The sequence below is a fragment of the Anopheles stephensi genome, chromosome 3 (assembly GCF_013141755.1).
Source record: "Anopheles stephensi strain Indian chromosome 3, UCI_ANSTEP_V1.0, whole genome shotgun sequence".
NCBI lineage: Eukaryota > Metazoa > Arthropoda > Insecta > Diptera > Culicidae > Anopheles > Anopheles stephensi.
Genome location: NC_050203.1, coordinates 33,765,475 through 33,786,252, shown reverse-complemented (window position 1 = coordinate 33,786,252; position 20,778 = coordinate 33,765,475). Strand labels below are relative to the sequence as shown.

The 20,778-nt window shown below is 44.0% G+C and overlaps 1 protein-coding gene and 1 non-coding gene across 3 annotated transcripts in view; one reads left to right on the top strand and one right to left on the bottom strand.

Annotated features, from left to right (window-relative positions):
- The window catches only part of LOC118509603, a 173,117-nt gene that overhangs the window by 33,491 nt on the left and 118,848 nt on the right, over window positions 1–20,778 (bottom strand). For both annotated transcript variants that reach the window (XM_036050398.1, XM_036050399.1), the window contains exons 6-9: window positions 14,958–15,145; window positions 14,332–14,795; window positions 14,095–14,225; window positions 1,703–1,879 (exon numbers count right to left, since the gene is read on the bottom strand). In XM_036050398.1, the coding sequence (XP_035906291.1) occupies window positions 1,703–1,879; window positions 14,095–14,225; window positions 14,332–14,795; window positions 14,958–15,145 (960 nt within the window). The remainder of the gene's footprint in view (window positions 1–1,702; window positions 1,880–14,094; window positions 14,226–14,331; window positions 14,796–14,957; window positions 15,146–20,778) is intronic.
- LOC118514940 lies at window positions 17,514–17,602 on the top strand. Its single transcript, XR_004906913.1, has one exon. It is a non-coding gene; the product is annotated as a U6 spliceosomal RNA (small nuclear RNA).

Genomic DNA, 20,778 nt, shown 5'->3' with positions numbered 1-20,778 from the left:
TCACACCTCCCGGAAAGAGCATTGAACATGGCACGGGATGAGACTATTGTCCCGTTGTCCAACGGGAACAGTGTGGCAGGAGCTTTCACGCGTCACACTGGTACAGCTTGCCAACAGAAGGGAAAAACATCATGCGTAATACATTTGGGCCACGAGGAGCAAATTGTTCCTAAGCGCAGAGTGTGTCCCTGATGCACAGTGGGCAGCGTAGAGTAAACAAATAGGGATAAAATTATTTTCACTTCTGCTTGGAATAAGTTCAAAAGTAGCTCAATTTTACATTACATTAAAATTACTTGATTGAGTGAGGTTGTGAAGCTTTCAACTAGATGGCGCTTTTATTTTAGTAGACACTTTAATGAAGTGGTCGTTTGATGTATTGACCTTTGGAAATTGTTTGACCCTGTCCCTTAACTCTTGGAGCTTTTAATAATGTATTTTCAAGCATACTGGCGTTGTGGCAAAAGTGAATCCGTAGCTAAAAGGGCTCGGCTAGAGTTTCTCCACTCGGTCACTAGCGCCACCTATTGACAATAATTGTTACGCTTTCGGTATCGCTGCAAATAACTGCAAAACAGTTAATAATGGGTTGTTTCGTTCGATTTCAGAATGAAAGTCTCAACCGTCATTGTCTAAAATAGATAAATATGCCAGCTTATGAATTATACAATTAAAGCGATCGCCTCAACCTAATTACCAATGCGATGGAGACGCCTAGTACTTCTGGTCGTAAAACGCAGGGTTAAGAGGTTAAGCGGAATAGTCGAATAGGCCTTGTGCCTCGTTTCATTTTCGTATGTTTCAACCCTTTTGGGTTTTAGTGAGTACTACACTTGAAAGCTTGTATAAAACATAGGAATCTGGGTGAAAGGAGCAAAAGAAATTGATGGAAATATTCAATTTCATACGTTTTCTCTCCTAGCAAATTGTCTCTTTCTATGTACAACTGAATGAATTCTCCAATATTTTATTACGGACACAAACCAATAAATGTACAATTTCGTCCCAGCCCATGCCCATAGTGCGAAACCGGCGAGAAAATGGAAAACGGTCCGCCACGTGCTACCGTGTGAATATTGTGCCACCCGGAATGGCACATTGTGGTCAACACCGTTGCTAGCACTGTCCACTGTTTCATCCCTGAGCAATCCGTTTCCGGCTGCTCGGATGTTCGTGCGTGGGGGGGGGATTGTTTGGTCTCCCACCTTTTTTTTCAATTTAGTCATATCCACTTTATTTTCGTTCTATCGATTCCCTTTGATAATATGCGGCTCTTGGGAAAAAGGGATTAGGAAAATGAGGTCATACCGAGGCTTGCCCAGGGAGAGCAGGATCTGAGGAATGCATTCGAGCGGAGGATCGGGCTGGGGAGAACTTTGTGTTTGCATGTTTTGCTTGTGCTGTTGTGTGTGTGTGTGTGTACTGCTTTGTAGTGTGCGTGTGTGTGCGTGCTTATGCAAATAGACGAGCTGACGAATGGAAAGCGGAAAAAAGCGTTCCGTTCTCATCCGTTAGACGTATTTTTCCCAGTTTCGCTCCAATGCAGCTGAGCGCGTGTGTCTGTGTGTGTGTGATTCTGCGTCGCGATTGTGAGCTTGGTCTATACGGGTTTGATCAAATCGATCACTACGTACTGTTACGGTACTCTACTGAACGAGAGAGGGAGTATCTTGCGGGTGTGTGTGTTGGCCATTTAACGTACCTGCACACTGTCACATTCGTTCCAGGTCTGGAGTCGAGGTTTGTGCTTTTCCTTTTCGTCTCCTCCCCGGGCAGCGTTGGAAGCGGCACTGGCCGATGCTTCGGTCGATATCCAGACGAGGTTGCCCTTCGGTTGACTGATGACGATGAACGCATGCTTACCTGGTGGGACGTCGTGCTGCAGGAACGGGGGAAAGGTAAGCACAAAAAACGGGGGCGTTAATTAGTACTTTCGTATTATCGTTTAATTATTGCTTGTGATGCGAATGCAATCGCGTGTCACACGGATCAATTAGATATTCGTTAGTTCTTCGTATCTTAATTCCAATCAAGGGTGTTGATCAGTGAGCGATGCGTGGTGTGGCTGGAATTCACTTTTTCCGAGCATGTGAGGAAGTTATGCTCCATAAGTTTAGCAAGTAAGTGTGTTTAGTAAGATGAGCTTAAAAGCGGTTTCCAACGAGACATTCAAACTATTTTTAACGCCCAAAATGCTACAAAGACTGGATGTTTAAATGTCATTAGGGCATCTCAGAAATGGACCTTGTTCAACAATGACCATAATTTTTGTAGCATTGTGAGAGGTAATGATAAGAACGATTTTTAAGCTCGTCAAGTTCTCAAGGACAGATCTACGAGCTCATCAGGTTTGAGAGGAGCAAATAAATATTAAGTTCCAACTGTTACGTATGTTCTAATGAGACAGAGGTATTTAAATAGGAGCTGATTGCTCGTGGAGAACCAGATTCTGCATTGAGTATACCAAGATAACTAAGCTATAATAGGCGATTCAATAACACGGGATCAAATCCGGATCCAGACCGCCTCCTCGTACGCAGCACTGACTATCCAGCTATGGGTAAAATCAAGTGACTAGTGAGTGAGTAAGAAATGGCTGGCCGACACATTTCTTGGTTGCAGTGTCAAGCGTTGAATGCGTCAAGCGTTGTATTATTGTGTCATTTTAATGAACATACAATATTTTGTGGCGTTAAAATCTTTTGCGAGACGTCTTTAGAGCAGATCTTCCAGTAAGATCTTCCAATGCGGCCCGCGAATGATAAAGGACATCTTTGATTTTTAATTAAGGCAAAGGAATCATTCACACTGGTACTACCCATGGTTATATTTGTTTTAGGAATAGATAGGTAGCATTTTATCAGTTACTCACTCCGAACGCACGTTTTTGAGGTCTCATGACCAGAAAACCGGCGTTCAATTATGCTATACGGCCCGTGATCTAAAATGGGTTTGAAAGCCCTGCCACAGAAGCACAATAACTGAACTCAAAGCTGCTGCGTAGTTGAACACTTGAGCAGATCCAAAACAGATCTTCGATTTAGTGTCAAATTTAGTAAAGTAGCAACAAAAGCGATGTTATTCTGATCGCCGCGTAATTTGCACTGCATGAGAATTTATATCACTTACGATAGGATTTTTATCTTAAACTTGAAAAACACTGGTAAGCTTAAAGTAATGTGTTACCGATGTGTATCTTGCGCAGTTGAAAGGTGAATCCGTGGCTAAAAGACTCTTCACTCTATTATTAGCACCACCGATTGACAATTATACTTCCAATATGGGCCTTGCTACAATTTACCACCCCAACATGAATTAGCGTTAGGACAAGTTTATAAACTTAATTTCAAATCATTTAAAACGTAAAAAAGCCACTTAAAGGCTTATATGATTCAAGTGATCGCTTCTACCAAAAGATCAATGTGATGGAGGCGCCTGGTACTTTTGGTGGTGACAAGCGAAGGCAGGCTTTTAATGGAATAAACATTTAATACGTCTTGTGCCTCTTCCGATGTCACTATTGATTACTTGTTCTTTATTGTTTTTACTTTAGTTAATATTATTTAATTTTTAGTACTCTATAAAATTTAGAGTAGAATTTATTGACACTTTTCACTAGCCTCGGGCTGATAAAAGCAAAAATGTAATCGATGATTGATTCGCAGATAAAAGACATGGTCCATATAGTGCAACTATCAAAAACCATGATGATTAACCTTTTTTAGATGATGATGGGATGGAGCTCTCAATAAGTACGTCAAAACTAACGCAAGCATCTTCTAATAATATTTTAAATTGTTTTAATGCAATCAAATCGCTCTATAATATTTCACGTTGTTTCACGATCATGATCATGAACTTTAATGTCACTGTTCGAATTACGAAAATGTTTATAGGGTAGAAATGAATCATGATGAATTTGTAAATGAACTCTAATTAATGCATAAGAATAAAGGACAATTGAATCCACACTCGCAAAGAAACCAGACGTGTTTCATCTATCGCAATACAATCACGATATCACATCCAGTAAATTCTCTACATTTTGGTCCTTCGAACCGGATCGTGTGTCGTGACTTGTATCCTTGTACAATAGTGAATTAGGGCACTACGTGTTACCAATTCTCGTCCAGTTTTGTGCAAGCCAGTTCCGGTTGTACTAGGCTTACGGTGTAGTACAATCATCGCCCCGCTATCAAGGGCACGAACATTGAGTATCCTACTCTACTGTAAAATTCACGATACCCATCCATCGTGAATTCCTTTCGAATCATCGCGTCTGTTCGTTTCAACATCCGTGTGTGGTCACTCTGCATCAAGAGATCGAAACATTCCCACGGAGTGTGCATGTATGTATATGCGTGTGAGTGTAACTTTCGTACATCGTTAGTGCTGTGCTCAGTGAGAGAACAATATTGTGAACAATCATTATCACGGACCTTCCTGCCAGCCGATTACTAGTGTGTTTTTGTGTCATCCGTGCTCGCGTGTGAAAGTGAACCGCGTTCCGTCAACGCAGACTTCCGTGAACAATCGTCCTTCTCATCCGCTTTATATTTCGATAATTGTGTTAGTGGAAGCGTCGCTTTATCCAAGCTTCGGTCGACAACCTCATCACCATCGCGCGCCAATTTCATAGCGTCATCTCACCACCATCTTGTAAAGTAAAGGTGTTGTTACTACTGCAACCGTGCTAAGTGAATCGCGTACTTGGACTTGCGTACAATTTTGCATACAACAAAGCTTTCAGTGCGTATCGAGTGCGAAATATTTCATATTTCACTATGGACAAAAAAATTAAAAATGTGCTGTTGAAGAAAAGGCAATCCGAAGCATATATTGCGCGATTAGAAGATTTTATGTCGAGGTACGATGAAAATCAAGTCGATGAGTTGTCCACATGCCTAGAACAGTTGGACTCACATCATAATAGTTTCATAAACGCGATCGGGAAACTAGAGGAACTAGATGACAAAGAAGATACTATTGAAGCGTGCATCAACGATAGGTGTGATATGGACGAACGTTATAGAAAGTTGCGTGGTTTCTTCCTCAAACATAAACCAATGGAGAACCATACAGTGAACAATTCATTGCTGCTTTCGAGCACCGCAGCTCTAAACAGCTCAAGCACAGTGAACATTCGTCTTCCCAAAGTCGAGCTACCGACTTTCGACGGTGATGATACAAAGTGGTTGACTTTCAGAGATCGATTTGTTGCTATGATCGATTCTTCGCCCGAAATCCCACCGATCATGAAGCTGCAGTACTTGCTCGGTACCTTGAAAGGTGATGCTGCTCGGCCGTTCGAGCACACATCGTTGACGGCTGACAACTATGCCGTAACGTGGAAGATGCTACTGAAACGATACGACAACAAACGCATGTTGTGTCGCGAGTACTACCGGAGACTACATTTCCTTCCATCGGTGGACGGAACCAACGTGGATGACCTGGCCTCACTCGTGGACGAATTCACGAGAAACGTGAATGGACTTCGGAAACTGGATCAACCCGTGGATTCTTGGGACGTGCCGCTGATAAACATCCTGTTCTTAAAACTGGACTCCGAATCACTATTGGCTTGGGAACGACAATCGTCAACGTCGCCTCAAGATAAGTATTCGGAACTAATCAGTTTTTTACAGGACAGAGTTCGCATTCTACGATCAACACTCAACCTGGAAAGGAGCAAGGAGCTGGTTGCGATCACGGTGGCCGGGGTGAAACACAAGTCGAGTGCCGTGGTCAAAGGAACTACATCATCCCCATCACATCGTCGTTCGCAATCCTATGCTGTAACCACAGGGCGTGAGAAGACAGTCGCAGTGAAACCAACATCGTGTTCATTGGGTTGCTCGGACCGACACCCACTGCGCACGTGCCCAGCATTCGATAGAAAGTCGGTGAAGGATCGTCGGGACATCGTGGCAAAGCTGCGGTTGTGTTTCAACTGCCTGTCAATGGATCATCAGGTTCCTGAGTGCAATTCAAAATATTCGTGTCGGTTTTGCAACGCGCGTCACCATACACTGCTGCATATTACATCACCAGCACCAACAACCACACCTTTCGGTCAACCGAATTTTCCGGCAAAAATCAGCATGTCAGCACAATCAGATGAGGTCCAGGAAGGCGACATGGTATTACTAGAAACCGCCATAATCACCATTGTAGACGACCATGGCCAGCAAATAAAAGCACGAGCGCTGCTAGACTCCGGATCTACTTCAAACTTCATCACGGAGTCATTGGCTAAACGTCTGCAAACGCCGCAGAAAAGGGTCAACATCGTCATCACTGGCATTGGGCAAGCAGTACAGCAAGTTAAAAACTCTATCGTGGCTACTATTGAATCTCAAAATCAAGAATTCAGCACTAAAATGGAATTCTTTATTTTAAGGGCACCCACATCAGACATTCCTTCGGCTCCAATTGATGTTTCTTCATGGCAGATTCCTGACGTTACACTGGCTGATCCAAATTACCACACTCCAAGCCAGATCGATGTGGTAATTGGTGGGGAGGCCTTCTGGGAACTGCATACAGGCCGCAAACGAGCACTTGGTCCAGGCAAACCATGGCTTATGGAAACACCGTTTGGCTGGGTGGTTGCCGGAAATGCAACGCACAAGAAAACACCATCCAATAAGACTGCGTTATTGAGTGCCGCCATCGTATCAGAACCACTCGAAGCCATGATACAACGTTTTTGGGAGCTAGAAACTGTTGATGACGGACCAGCATTCTCAGTACAGGAAAATTACTGTGAGGAATACTACACATCAACAGTAAATCGAGAACCTTCGGGCAGGTACGTGGTCAGACTCCCCCGAAATTTTACTAACGGTGCAACCCTGGGTGCTTCACGAGAAATTGCGGATCGGCGCTTGCTGAGCGTAGAACGTCGATTGAGATCCAATCCTGAAATGGCGAAAGCTTACAGTGCATTCATGGAAGCATACGAAAACCTCGGTCACATGAAGAAGCTTGCCGAGCCTGTAGATGATACAATCGAACATTGTTACATACCGCACCACGCTGTCGTCAAAGATTCCAGTACCACTACCAAGGTTAGGGTAGTGTTTGATGCATCATGCAAGACCTCGTCCGGCTACTCCCTCAATGACACATTACTAGTAGGCCCGATTGTCCAAGAAGATCTGTTTTCCATCATCCTGAGATTCCGTACTCATGCCATAGCTATAGCCGCTGATATCGAAAAAATGTATCGCCAAATACTACATCACCCCGAAGATCGAAGTTTGCTACGCATACGATACAGAAAATCCACCACAGACCCAATCTCCACTTATGAACTGGCTACAGTAACGTATGGTACAGCATCAGCACCCTTTTTAGCCACCAGAACACTTCAACAAATTGCACGTGATCATCAGCAGAGCTTTCCTGATGCGGTCGATCCTGTTCTGCACGATTTCTATGTCGATGATCTTCTATCTGGAGCAAGCAATATCGCAGATGTGGTAAAAAAAGTAACTCAAATAACTGCAATGCTGAATTCAGCAGGAATGGTGCTTAGAAAATGGGTATCAAACTGTCCAGAGGCATTAGAAGGCATTCCTGCAGAAAATATAGCAATACAATCCGTTCACGAGCTAGAAGATCACTCCGTCTCAACATTAGGCTTGGTTTGGGAACCAAGAAACGACGCATTTCGGTTTCAAGTAGATTTACCACCTCCACCAATGTCGTTAACCAAGCGCCAAGCATTATCATTCATCGCGAAGATCTTCGATCCACTCGGGCTACTGGGGCCCACCATAATCATTTCAAAAATGTTTATGCAACGTCTATGGACTCTGAAGAGGAACGGAACGGCGTTAGATTGGGATAGCACGCTGCCACCACAGCTTCAGGAGGAGTGGAATCAATACCATCAAGGAATATTCCGATTGCGAGAGGTCCGAGTACCTCGATTCGTCTCACTGGTGCAAGCACGTAGCGTTCAACTACACATGTTTGCAGACGCATCACAGTCAGCTTATGGAACATGCGGGTACATTCGTGCAGAAACGAAGGAGTATGTTTCAGTACAACTAATAACGGCAAAATCTAAAGTCGTATCGTTGACAAATACGCATTCAATAGCAAGATTGGAACTTTGTGCCGCAAGGTTAGCCACACAACTCTACAAGAAGATCATCAACGCAACGAGATTCAACATCAAGGTGTATTTCTGGACTGATTCCACCACGGTACTATACTGGTTGCAATCACTGCCGAGTCGCTGGAAACCGTTCGTGGCTAATCGTGTTGCACAGATTCAACGGGACACCGACGGTATGAGCTGGAAGCACGTCCCTGGAAGGGACAATCCTGCAGACGATATCTCACGTGGTGTAAAAGCTGAGGATCTGATCAATCGACACCGGTGGTGGAACGGGCCACATTGGTTGGCACAAAATGAAAGCAATTGGCCAACGTTTATTCCGTCTAACGATGAAGGTGAATTGGCAGATGAAGAGCGGAAGGCTGCTCAACCCATCACTTGCACCTCTATCGCACGAGCCTTCTCCAACACACTCTTCGCTAGGTATTCAAGTTACCACAAACTTCGCCGTGTGGTAGCATACATATTCAAATACGTGCGGTGCCTGAGAACCAAGGCATATTCTTCACAACATCCAAAGGGGTGTCGTGCCGAAAACAAACGAGATGTAGCTGATACAGATATCGTCCAAGCAACCATCACAACTGAAGATCTTCATCAAGCCGAAATCGCCCTATGTAAACTCGCCCAACAAGATACGTTCGACGACGAAATCCACGCCTTAACAACAGGAAGACAGGTATCCCGAGCATCAAGACTGAAGTGGCTGAGACCATATTTGGACGAAACAGGAGTGCTTCGGGTTGGTGGCCGGCTAGGCAACATGACAGCATCGCATTCGGTTAAACATCCCATCGTGCTAACTGCCGCCCATCCTATGGCAGTTCTCTTAGCAACAGCATATCACCTCCGGTTATTACATGCCGGACCGCAACTTTTGCTAGCAACGCTCCGACAACGATTTTGGGTGATAGGAGGAAGAAGTCTAGTGAAATCAATCTACCATCGCTGTCTTCAATGCTTCAAGGCCAAACCAACATTAATCCAACAAAGTGTTGCAGATCTACCGGAGTCAAGAGTGACCCCAACCAGAGCATTCTCCGTTTGCGGCGTTGACTACTGTGGGCCATTATTCATCAAATCAAATGTTCGGAATCGCGGTCCAAGCAAGGCGTATATTGCAATTTTCGTCTGTTTCTCAACCAGAGCTGTACATATTGAATTGGTGAGCGATTTGACAACAACCGCATTTCTATCAGCACTTCGTCGTTTCGTAGCACGCAGAGGAATGGTGAAGGAGCTGCACTCAGATAACGCTACAACGTTTAAAGGAGCAGCAAATGAACTACATCGTATCTACAAAATGCTGAAGCAGAATGTGGAAGATCGTAAATCCATCTTCAATTGGTGTGCGGAGAACGGCATGATATGGCGTTTCATACCACCGCGAGCTCCCCACTTCGGCGGGCTCTGGGAAGCAGCGGTCAAGTCAGCAAAACATCATTTACTGCGAACCATAGGGACAACAAGTATAACCTACGAAAATATGCTTACATTGTTAACACAGATCGAATCCTGTTTAAACTCGCGACCCTTAGTTCCAATGTCAGAAGATCCGTGTGATCTTGAAGTGCTCACACCAGGCCATTTCCTCATCGGAGGTAACATGCAATCTGTTCCCGATATTGATTACACTAACATTGCGTCTAATCGTTTAAATGAGTATCAGTTAGTGCAACGCTATGTACGATCTATTTGGCAACGATGGCAAAGGGAATATACACAACAATTACAAGCACGATCGTCGTTCGGTAGCAGGTCAGTAGTTGAGCTTAAAGAAAATCAGTTAGTCCTTATACGAGAAGATAATGCTCATCCCACCGAGTGGCCAAAGGGGCGCATTGTTAAACTCCATCCCGGCAAGGACGACGTCATCCGTGTCGTCACTTTACGAACGGCACCTGACAAGTACATCGTGCGACCGACAGCACGACTAGCATTATTACCTACTACCTCACCTGAATAATAATTCGAACACGTTTGTTTATTAATTACTCTAAAGAATTTCATTCTTGGTGGCCGGAATGTTCGAATTACGAAAATGTTTATAGGGTAGAAATGAATCATGATGAATTTGTAAATGAACTCTAATTAATGCATAAGAATAAAGGACAATTGAATCCACACTCGCAAAGAAACCAGACGTGTTTCATCTATCGCAATACAATCACGATATCACATCCAGTAAATTCTCTACAGTCACTCTTTTACTCTATTAGATCCATCTTAACCTAGAAAAAAAAACTGACAGTAACATATCAAATATAATTTTACATGTGCGTATGTGTGTTTTCCCTTTACTTCCATCTTAAACTTACTGTAAAACAATAGGACGGACGGTGTGAACTGTGAAATAAACGCAATTAAAAAGCTCTCGTAAACCCAGTAATGAGCCTTTAAAAGTGACCATCCATTAATTCGGGTGCGCCGCCACGGAAATTGCCATGCACATTTAATTGAAGCCATGTCATCGCGCCGTAAAAGAAAGTCGTTAGAGAAAGCTCTCTCTCTCCATCTCACCCACTCACTCAGCCAGTGAAATGGCCAGGTAGTGTAAGGATTATGGGATATTTTCCACCCCAAAATGGGATTAGTTTTAACGCGTATGACGGTGTTCCTTTTGGTGAAAGCCTACACGGCATAATCATTTTATTAGGGGCCATCAAATTGTCACTGTCCGTTGTTGCTGTTGTGATTGTCGTTAAGAGGGCTTGGTAGGGCGTAAGGAGTGAAAGCTTCAAATCAAATATCTCTCTGGTTGTAGAAATTCACCGCCCGTCCACTGCCGGAAAGCCTTTTCTTCCCAACAATCCAACAAGCGTATCGTAGTCATAATCATCGCCATCGGATCATCAGACGGATTGGGCCTCCTTTTACTGACGCTGATCCATAATCCGGCTACCGTTATGAGGAACGCTTGTGACGTTCTCGCTCAAAAAGGGACATCATGTCTCCGTCCAGCACCGTAAAAAAAAACAAGAACAAGCTGCCCTTGCAAAGGGGTGGGCGCGTACTAATAATGGTGAAATTTATATTTATCCGTCTCTGCCTGTCTGACAAATCTGATGATTAAGAGGGTTGAGGTTTCCTCTCTGTCACTCTCTTTCTCTCTCGCTTTCTCACTTACTCCCTTAGTAGCAGCCATTGATGCCACGCTCAGTTACTCTGGACAGCGGGTACTCCGGGCACTTGGCCGGCTTGGTGCAAAGCGAGCGACGGTTGCGAACGATCCGGGGCCCGGGTGTTTGTTTGCCGCTAGTTTAATTAAATTTCATCTGCAATACGTTCTGCAAAATTCATCAGCGTTTATAAAATTCATTAAAAGTTCCACGGTACCATTGGCTTCTCGGTTGGCTACTACCACCCCGGTGGTGGACTACCCTTGTCGACGTCGACGGTACACATCTGACCAGACTCTTGTGCCAGAACACGGTGCTCTTCATCACCTCTAAGAACGGCACGATGGATTTGGGGGGGGGGGGGGGGAGGGGTGAAAGTGTGCGGCCATCCTGCTCACCGCTGGTGTCAAGGGTCCCTCCGGGTGAAAGGAGAGTGACTTTTAATGGTGCTTTAATTGCTAAGTAAAATATTGAACCCTAATCAGGCGCGGTTATGGAAGGTGGGCAAGTGGAGTGGACATTTTCTTGCGACAGACCTGACAGATACCTGCCCGAATGGAAGGTAGAGCGACAGTTCCGGTAGTACTGTCCGTCGGCATCGTAAGGAAACTAGATGAGAAAGCACTATCTTCCTTGGCGCTCGGGATCAAGACGATGAAACCATTAGGTGGATGTGGAGTGGGTTGGCTGGTGAGTTTCTAGTAGAAGCTTAAACCCCCCCTCCACGTTTCCACTTCCTCCTCTCTCCCCTCCCTTTCATAATAAAAACGGTAAGTGGAGCAATGTGGTGAATGGTTTTCGTAAATTGCCTCAACAGGCGAAACGATTTAATCCCAATTAGTCGCACGATGAGTTCGTCTTGCTTGGTGTACTTTTGCAGCGAACGAGTCGACCGGCCACCGGATTGTATGTAACGCGCAAAAAAAAAAAACAACAACATTTATCCGTGTATAATGTCGTGGAGAAGATGATATAGGATGAAGGCTAATCTGTGCCGGCTGCCCAATGATGACAAACAATTTGATAAAAGTATTCATCATTTACCAGCGCATCCAGATCAGGCGTAAGATGAAAGGATTGGGGGATTTCGTGAAGGTTGTCTCGGTACATTCAGCTCGTGCATTCACGGTGAACTTCAAAGGATAGGGTTTGGAAAACTTTGCCGCGCCACGCGCTCAGTTTCTTTATCTGTACGCTGTCAACCGAATCAGATAATTGAATAATCAAAATTTCACCAGCAGGGCGGTTTAGGAATTGATTCTAAAACAAAGAGTGTGACGCTTCGAGGGATTTGTTTACCATGTTCTCGTTAATTATTATTGTTGAAAAATTAGGCAAGGAGAAATGTGCTCATTTCGTTCAGTAAGTTCGATTGCTAGATAATGCTTTAGGAATTTCGGCTGAAAGCAATTTGGAATGGATTTCTTCAAATGTACTTATACAACATTAAATTAAATTAAATGTTCAATTTCAAAAGTACTAAATCAACCAATCACAATCTGGAAACGGCACGGATGGGATTTGAACCCCGGTTTTGCCATGTAAAGACCGGCTCCGCTTTCGCATCTACCAGTTGAATAACCCCATATTGAATAACCCCATATTGAAGTTCTCCCATATTGAATAACCAAACTCCTTTATAATCTTTTATGTACAATAAAACGATTCATGTAGCAAAATGGTTGTGTTAATTTGCTCAATTAAGATTTATTAAAAAAAAAACAAATAAGCCCAGAATAATTGATAATTTTCAAAAAGTACTGGGCGCCTCCATTTTAAATGAAGGATACAAAAAATGTGATTTTAGAACGGCGACAGATTTGACTTCTATCAGTCAATGAATTCTTCCTGACCATTAATAGGGTCCAGAAAAGGTGCAAGCAGTGTAAGTTTCTGTCGAAAATCTCTGTGATGATATCTATGACGACCTTAGCCATTATTGTTGTATGAGTTTCGACATATTGCCACTTAAATGCTACTAGTTCTTAATTCAAAACAAACAGCCAAAACTAGCAAGTGCCAAAAGTTTAAGAATTTATTTGAGCAAATGCTCGAAAATTCTTTGTTTCGGTTATTTATCCAACATCTTTGTCATGGGAAACCCATGTTAAGCGATGTGTCCAGAAAAGTAAACAAAATGTTTATTTCCTTCCGAAATTATAATTATAGTTTGTCTATATCACACTGATATCCATTTTACACAGTTATACAGCAATATTCTAACAGCCTTTTTATATATTTCAAATTTCAAAAGTACTGGGCGCCTCCATCCGTAACTGAGGCATTTTTAAAATTACCACAATTTCTTTTGTAAGTTTCGCCTGCATGAGTGTTATTTAAGAAGACATTTTGTGGAAAAAGAGAATGCAACGGATTATCCAAACATTCAAGTATTTCAGAAACAATTATGTTTGATACAATTTCCTTAACATACTTTGGTTCCTAGTAATGGTCCGTTGTAATTCAACAATTTTCTAGTTCTAGGATTTAAGTCCACTATTGTGCGTTATGATAGTTAAAAATTAGCAATTACGAATGGTCAGTTTAATTAGTGCTATACCGACTTTGCTTATATTTCATATTTTATCAAACATATTGCGAAGTAATTAACTCGTCATAATACTCTGATTTGAGATACTTTATCGAGATAGTTTAATCCAATTAGAAGTTTGTTGTTAACGGTGAACATTGAAAATTTATGACGTGCAATCTTGTATGGTAATTAAAACTTTGGAAGAGCAATTTATTTTTTCAACCCCAAACCCCTCTCGTGTATCGAATTTTAAAGGAATTTTTATAATAATAATAATTTATTATACCGTCCCCAACCCAATTACTCACCTGCCTAACGGCGAAGTAGCACGTCAGATTCCGTGGGTAAATGCCGGGAAAGTTGGGCGACTGCAATCGACACACCTTCTTGTCGCAGTTGGTGAATATTCGCGAGCAAAACGTTCCCTGCATTAGGTCGCCTGTGGAAAAAGAGTGAAAAGAGCAATAAATATCAAAAAAACGTCAGCCATAATTCCCGTGGGACGATTAGAACGCCACCCAGACGTCACGTCAAACCATTTGTACCTAAGTAGTACTGCGGTTCGGTGTAGTTCAGCTGCTTGCGAGTTGGTACACCTGGCCCGAGCGGCATCCATGAGTCGGCCGACCCATTCAGGCGCCCAAACATTGAACCACCGCCCAACGAGGAGGAGGGCCCACCCCGTTGCAGTCCGATGTTGCCGCGCGTCATATTGTCGTAGGTCGTCGGGAAGGGTAGATCGTTAGCACCGAGCGATATCATCCGGTTGCGCTGTTGGCCGGACCCGACACCTAACCCGGTCGTCTCCTGGTACGTCTGGTGCTCCGAGTGTGCGGTCGAGTTGGTAAAGTCCTCGATCAGCGGGTAGTTCGGGATGTACGTGACATTCGTCCACGGTGGGATGTACTCGTGCCGTTGTCCACCGTACCGCACGACCGCACTGGCACGGGACAGCATTTTGTACTGTATCCGGAAGTCGAAGTTGTAGCCGCTTTGGTCACGCGAAAGTCTGCAAAACGAGTTCGAAAAACGTTCGATGGGTTAGCTGAAGTTTGTACAGAAACTTTTGCACGCTAGCTAGCTGTCAGTTGAAGTAGTGAAGCGGAGCGTTTAAACGTCCATCTTTCAACCGCTTGCTCTCGACAGCGTTCAATCGAACCGTTACACTTACTTGAACAGTTTAATCGTCATGACGAGGGAATCGGTTTCGCTGTAGAAGATGGCCGGGCCCCAGGTCGTACCGCACCACATGCCACCGACATTGGCACGTTTCGCTTCCGACACCTGCAGATAACCGTCCGGGCAGCCATTTTCCGTGTACGACACGAACCGTCCGAGGGTGAAACTGTCGAGCGTCACCTGATGTTTGGATGGAATGGATTGAACCGGTGGTTTAATATTTTATTTTATCAAATTTAAAATTCGTGAGGTAGCAATACGGCCAGGCCGTTCTTTATGAATAAAAAAAATTGTGAGCCTAGAGTGCTATAAACTTGCTATAAAATCATCTACTATCACGTACGCAGTATCAACGACACTCGCCCCTGATGAAGACTCACACACGAAACCGCTTGTGGGCTGATTATTAATTCGGTTCCTTTGTTCGCTCACCAGACGTAATTACGCAGACATTGGGAGTTTCTTTGCCAACGCGTCAAACAAATGGGTTGAGGTTAAGGTTTTGTACGATGGAGTTACGGGTTAATAACGCGCTTGGTTGTAGATCGTTTGTTGCAAGCAAGTGTGTGATTATTTTCGTGCTGATGTATTCGCTGGAGTTCCACCGAACTTTCTCCTCAACCAGCATCTTCTCCCCGTTTCTGGACAATGGAGAAACACAATTTCCTAAATAATGCATCGGAGTGTTTACGGTTAGCGTCAGTGGTAAAGTGGTGATGGAAACCGTTGCCATTCCTGAGTCCTACCTGACTCACATCCAACCATACCGAACGCCCGTAGTCTCGCACGGACGGCGTATAAACGCAACCACTCACCACGTGAGCACGTTCGGGCAGGTTGCATTTAATCTGCAATTAACTTGCAGCCTGCCGGGTTGGAAAATTATCATTGGACGCTACCCACGGCTCAACGAATCCACACAAGCTCTAGCGCGAGACTGCGCTCAACCAGACCATTGGATTAGTCGAGCACCAGCAGCACCGTGATTGGCGCCCAGGTGCAATTAGAAGTTGCGGAGGTCGGAAACTGGCTATCGAAATGGCTACCGCAGAGTGGATTTCGTGTGAAGCAGCGTGCTCGGTGCGAGCTCACTTTACCAATCCGCTGGATCGGGTGCAGCCCGGGTTGGATGAGAGCGCAGAGGCACACGGTGTCGTACCGTGGGGTTTAATTATACATTCGCGTTACAAACAGTTCATTATGGGAATGATAAACGATGGCCAATTATTTTTGGTGCAGTAGGGTGGGTCGTCAGCGCCGAACCGGTAGTGGGTGAGCAGGGTGCTGGCGTTGTATCAATTTCGATTTTGGGTGCAAAGTGAGAAATATTATAATTGCAATCGGTGCTAGTTAAATAACGGCGATCGGGGATGATGATTGCTGGTCAGAGCACGGTCCGGTGTGTTGAGTTATGTTGCGGGCTTAAACGTGCTTGTAATTTGAGCCTCGTGGTGTGATGGTCAGTTACCGGACAGTGAACTTTATGCGGAATAAAAAGCAAGGTGTCGATTTTTATTTCATCACCGGTGGCGAGTTAAGATCGGGCGAGGGAAACGTTTTCTGTGGAATGTTGATGGTTTAAACAGAAAAAATTAAATCGCTTATTGATATGCTTTTTTATTTATTGCAGTAAACTCGAGTTTTCTTAAATTCAGTCCATAGCATGATCCAGTCACTGGCTTGCAGAAATTTAAGATCTGCTTTTGTACTTCAAACAATATCTTTTAAAGGGGTTTTAAATATTTTTTTTAGTTTCAGGTTTTCTCTTTTGGCTTGTAAAGATGAATTCTTACCAGGCTTGTAAGAATGACAATGGCCAACATCACATGGCCAGGTGAAGATGGATGGAAAACTCTCAGGGCCCTTTGCTACCACCGAGGGCCTGCGCCAAGGAGATGGGTTTGTCTGTCTCCTTTTCAACCTGGCGCTAGAGAGAGCCACCTGCGACTCGGAGGTGGAAACTTCGGGGACCATCTTCTATCAGTCAATCCAGATCCTGGCATACGCTGACGACATAGACATCATTGGTTTGAGGCTCTCCTATGTAGCAGAAGCTTATCAAAGGTTCGAGCGTGGGGCACAGTACCTTGGGTTGAAAATTAATGAGGTGAAAACCAAAATGACGGTGGCACCACCAGCGGCCCTGCTAACAAAAACTGATTTAGGCAGGGGTGATGAACAGATAGGTGAGCGCACGACAAGGACAATGGAGGAGCCGCTATAATGACGAGCGCTACGAGCTGTACGATGATCTCACCATCGTGCAGCGCATTAGACTCGCCAGGCTCCGGTGGGCTGGTCACGTCATGAGATAAAACACCGGTCGACCCAACCTGTAAAGTCCTTTTAGGCCGTCCACACGGACAGAGGAGGCGTGGTAGAGTCCAAATTGAGATGGAGTGATGGCGTTGATGCGTCCGCTAGAACGGCCGGAATAACGGATTGGCGGACGACGGCACTAAACCGTGAGCAGTATCGAGGATTGTTGCAGCGGGCCAAGACCGCAAAGCGGTTGTAGCGCCTGATAAGTAAGTAAGTAAGTAATTAAGTACATATCGTACAAGTTGTCTTGGAACGATACAGAGAAGATTAGCATTGACCCTGCACATATCGTACAGTGAAATAAGACTGTTACTTCTGAAATCTTTTCTTTTTTGATTCTTAATGGTTCTTTTTCCGGGCACAAACAACGGGTGTCAAACATAAAAATCTTCTGCCTTTTCCGCGTCCGTTTTGCTACTGACCGCTCTCCACTTAACGCACACCGGTATCCCTTTTCCACCCTCCAATGAACTCGAACTCTTTCTTCAGAGCCATCTGGCGGCTAAATTGTCGGCGTCCAATACTTTAAAATTGGCCGTCATTGTAATGGCGCACGTAACAAAGACTTTAATTAAATTGAAAATTAAACAAATGAGTAAACTCAATATAATGAGTGGATGTTGGCACTACAACCTCGAGAGGTCTTGGCCTGCCATTCCTGGCTTTCTGTGACTTGGTTTTACCCGCAGCAAAGAAGTCAGCCCTGCGTAGGTTTGATTATAGCAAGTAGAAGTTTCTATGGCAGTGATATTGATTTAGGATATAAATGTAGTGATTTCAATCTATTGTCTGTCACTGTATATCCACTGGAAATCAAACTTTTCTTGGTTGGACTTGTGAGCATCTCATCTTGCTTGGAGTAATGTTCGATGACTACTCATGCTGAAAAATCAAACGATATATAATTGATAACCACCAAAATTGTTTAAATTATCAAGCAAATATTTCCAATAGATATTTGTTGAATCTTTTCTACTAGTTCTCTGAATCCTACCTTTACTTGCATACTTAATCATTTATCAGGCGCTACAACCACTCCGTGGTCTAGGCCTGTTGTAATTATCCTCTATACTGCTCAAGGTTTGATGGTGTCGTCGTTGCCATCACTCAATTTCAATTTTCACCTACTACGCGTCATGTGTGCAAGTGGACGTCCCAGAAGGATTTTACGGGTTGGATCGTCCGGCTCCATTCTAATGACATGACTAGCCCACAGCGTAAAGTGTACTCTTAGAATTAGAATAAATTATATCGTTTAGTTGGTTAGTCAGTCCTCATCACGGGGGAACTGTCCGGAAGGGATTTGAACCCCGGTGTGAACGTGTGAAAACCGTAAAATCATCTACTGTAAAATATTTCAAGCTGCCGCAAGCTATGTTTGACACGGCAATACACCTAAATTTTGATACTAGTACCAGAAAAGCAACATAATTCACTAGTGGCCTTGTGTCCACACAACCGTCACATAAATAAGAACTTTGTGGGTTTCCTTCACTGTATTGAATTGTAATGAAACGATTCTACCGCTACTTTCATGTTCATCGCTACTTTCCTTCACCTTAAGCAAACAAGTTTATGCGAACGACGATCGCTGGCTGACTACGCAAATAATAACCCGTTCCGTATTCAATCCTCCCGTTTCGGTCCGTACCGTTCGCCGTGCAGCAACAGCAACATCGTACTGATTGTGGCTACTTTTGGTTGGCCGTCTTGGGTAATCACGGATGACTACGGTCTCGGGTGCTTTGCAGGGAACGTGAAGCCCGCTTGTTTGTGTGTAACCGTCCCCGGCAGAAGGATACGGAACACGCGTCTAAGCGTTATTAGTTTGGTTCGTGCGACATGCTCATAAATTAAGACAAAATAGGTTTAGTTTTATGTGCATTTCATCGACGAGCCCCGCGGTCGTCGTTTCCGTTTTTCGGTTGGCGTTACGAAACGAAACGGGGCCTGGGGCCGGATCGGTTTTAGCCTTCGATTTTGACCCACTCCTGTTTCGGTGATCGGTGGACGTGGAATGGTCGGGGGTGGGTGGATGGCATATTTTATGGCATCTTGCTGGTTGAATGTGGAAATGTGTAGGGTGGGACACACGATACGATACGGCACGGGAAGCAACCTTGTGACCGTCATCGACGGTTGTTATTGTGCTTGACCGATAAATCGATCTAATCTGTTGGCGTAACAGCAACACGCACACACACACACACACACACACACAATCCTGGGTGGCCAGCGGGCGATAGAGCTGTTTTACGGTGGAAGAAAGCAAACGCTTGGATGCGAGGCAAAATTAATCGTATTAAGTAGCTGACATGACATAACACGGATTCAATCGCGTGGACTGCCGCCATCTTCCTGTGGCGGTTATTTTAAATCAAAGCCATAGAAATGCTTTTTCCCGTTGGAAATGTCACGGAATAAAACACTTGATGTCTATTTATAAGATCTGTAAGGTCAATGTGTTAATTATGAGAAAGTTGAGCGACGAGCACGACCATACAAATTGGGTTCGTAAAACTTTTTCTAATTAAAAGGTTAAAGGATAAATATAGAGTCGTCCACCAACAATCAAAGAAAAGCGATGATACAACCAGCAATGACCGAATTCCTCGCATTAGGTGACATTTGGATCATTCCACTCTTTTTTTCCAGGTCACTGGCACGGTTGACCGGGTCGCCCTGCTTCAGGCCAAGCTCTGAGCATATAAGAAAATGGAGAAATCGAAAATCAATACACCGTCACACGTATAGAGATGACTTTGATTCGGAGAATAATCTGTCCTGAGACGATGACTGGGACAAAAGCAAACAACATGAACAGACGGGTGAAGAAGTGCGAAAGGAGCATTTCATTGTTAAGAGGTAATCTTTTCTCGAAGCAGAAAGAACGTTTATTCGATCTCTCTTTCTCTGTCTGTGTGCAAAAAGCAGTCTTTGTGTGAAGTTTTTCCTTTCATTTTGTTATTTTATGTGCCAAATTGTGGCAACAAAGATTGGTCCAGATGCGTCTGTTTGACGTGCTATAATGATCCTGGTTGAGTTTGTATGGTGCTCTGTTTAACTGTTTGCGATGGTCAGTGTGTTGTGTAAGCAGGAGATGAAGAAGCGAGCTTTTGGATAGTGATCCTTGAGCAAACAGGAGGTATTAGATTGTCAGTTATCGTTTACTGAAGATGAGGATGAAGTGAGGTGGAATTGAAAAGGATATTTAAGACATTTTGTTGTGTGTGGTGCAACCGATAATATTAAAAGATTTTACTGAAATTGCATTTCGAATAAATGGAATCCTGTCGATTCTAGCTTTCACTTAACGGAAATAGAATGCAGGGAGCAGACTGAAATAGGAAAACCATAAAAGAAAGATACTTCAAAATTCCCATAATCAGTCTGAAACTCTGGGCGCCTCCATATAAAAACCTAAAAAGCACCAGGCGCCTCCACCAAAAAAGCTCGCTCATCATAAAGCACCAGGCGCCTCCATCTCACCG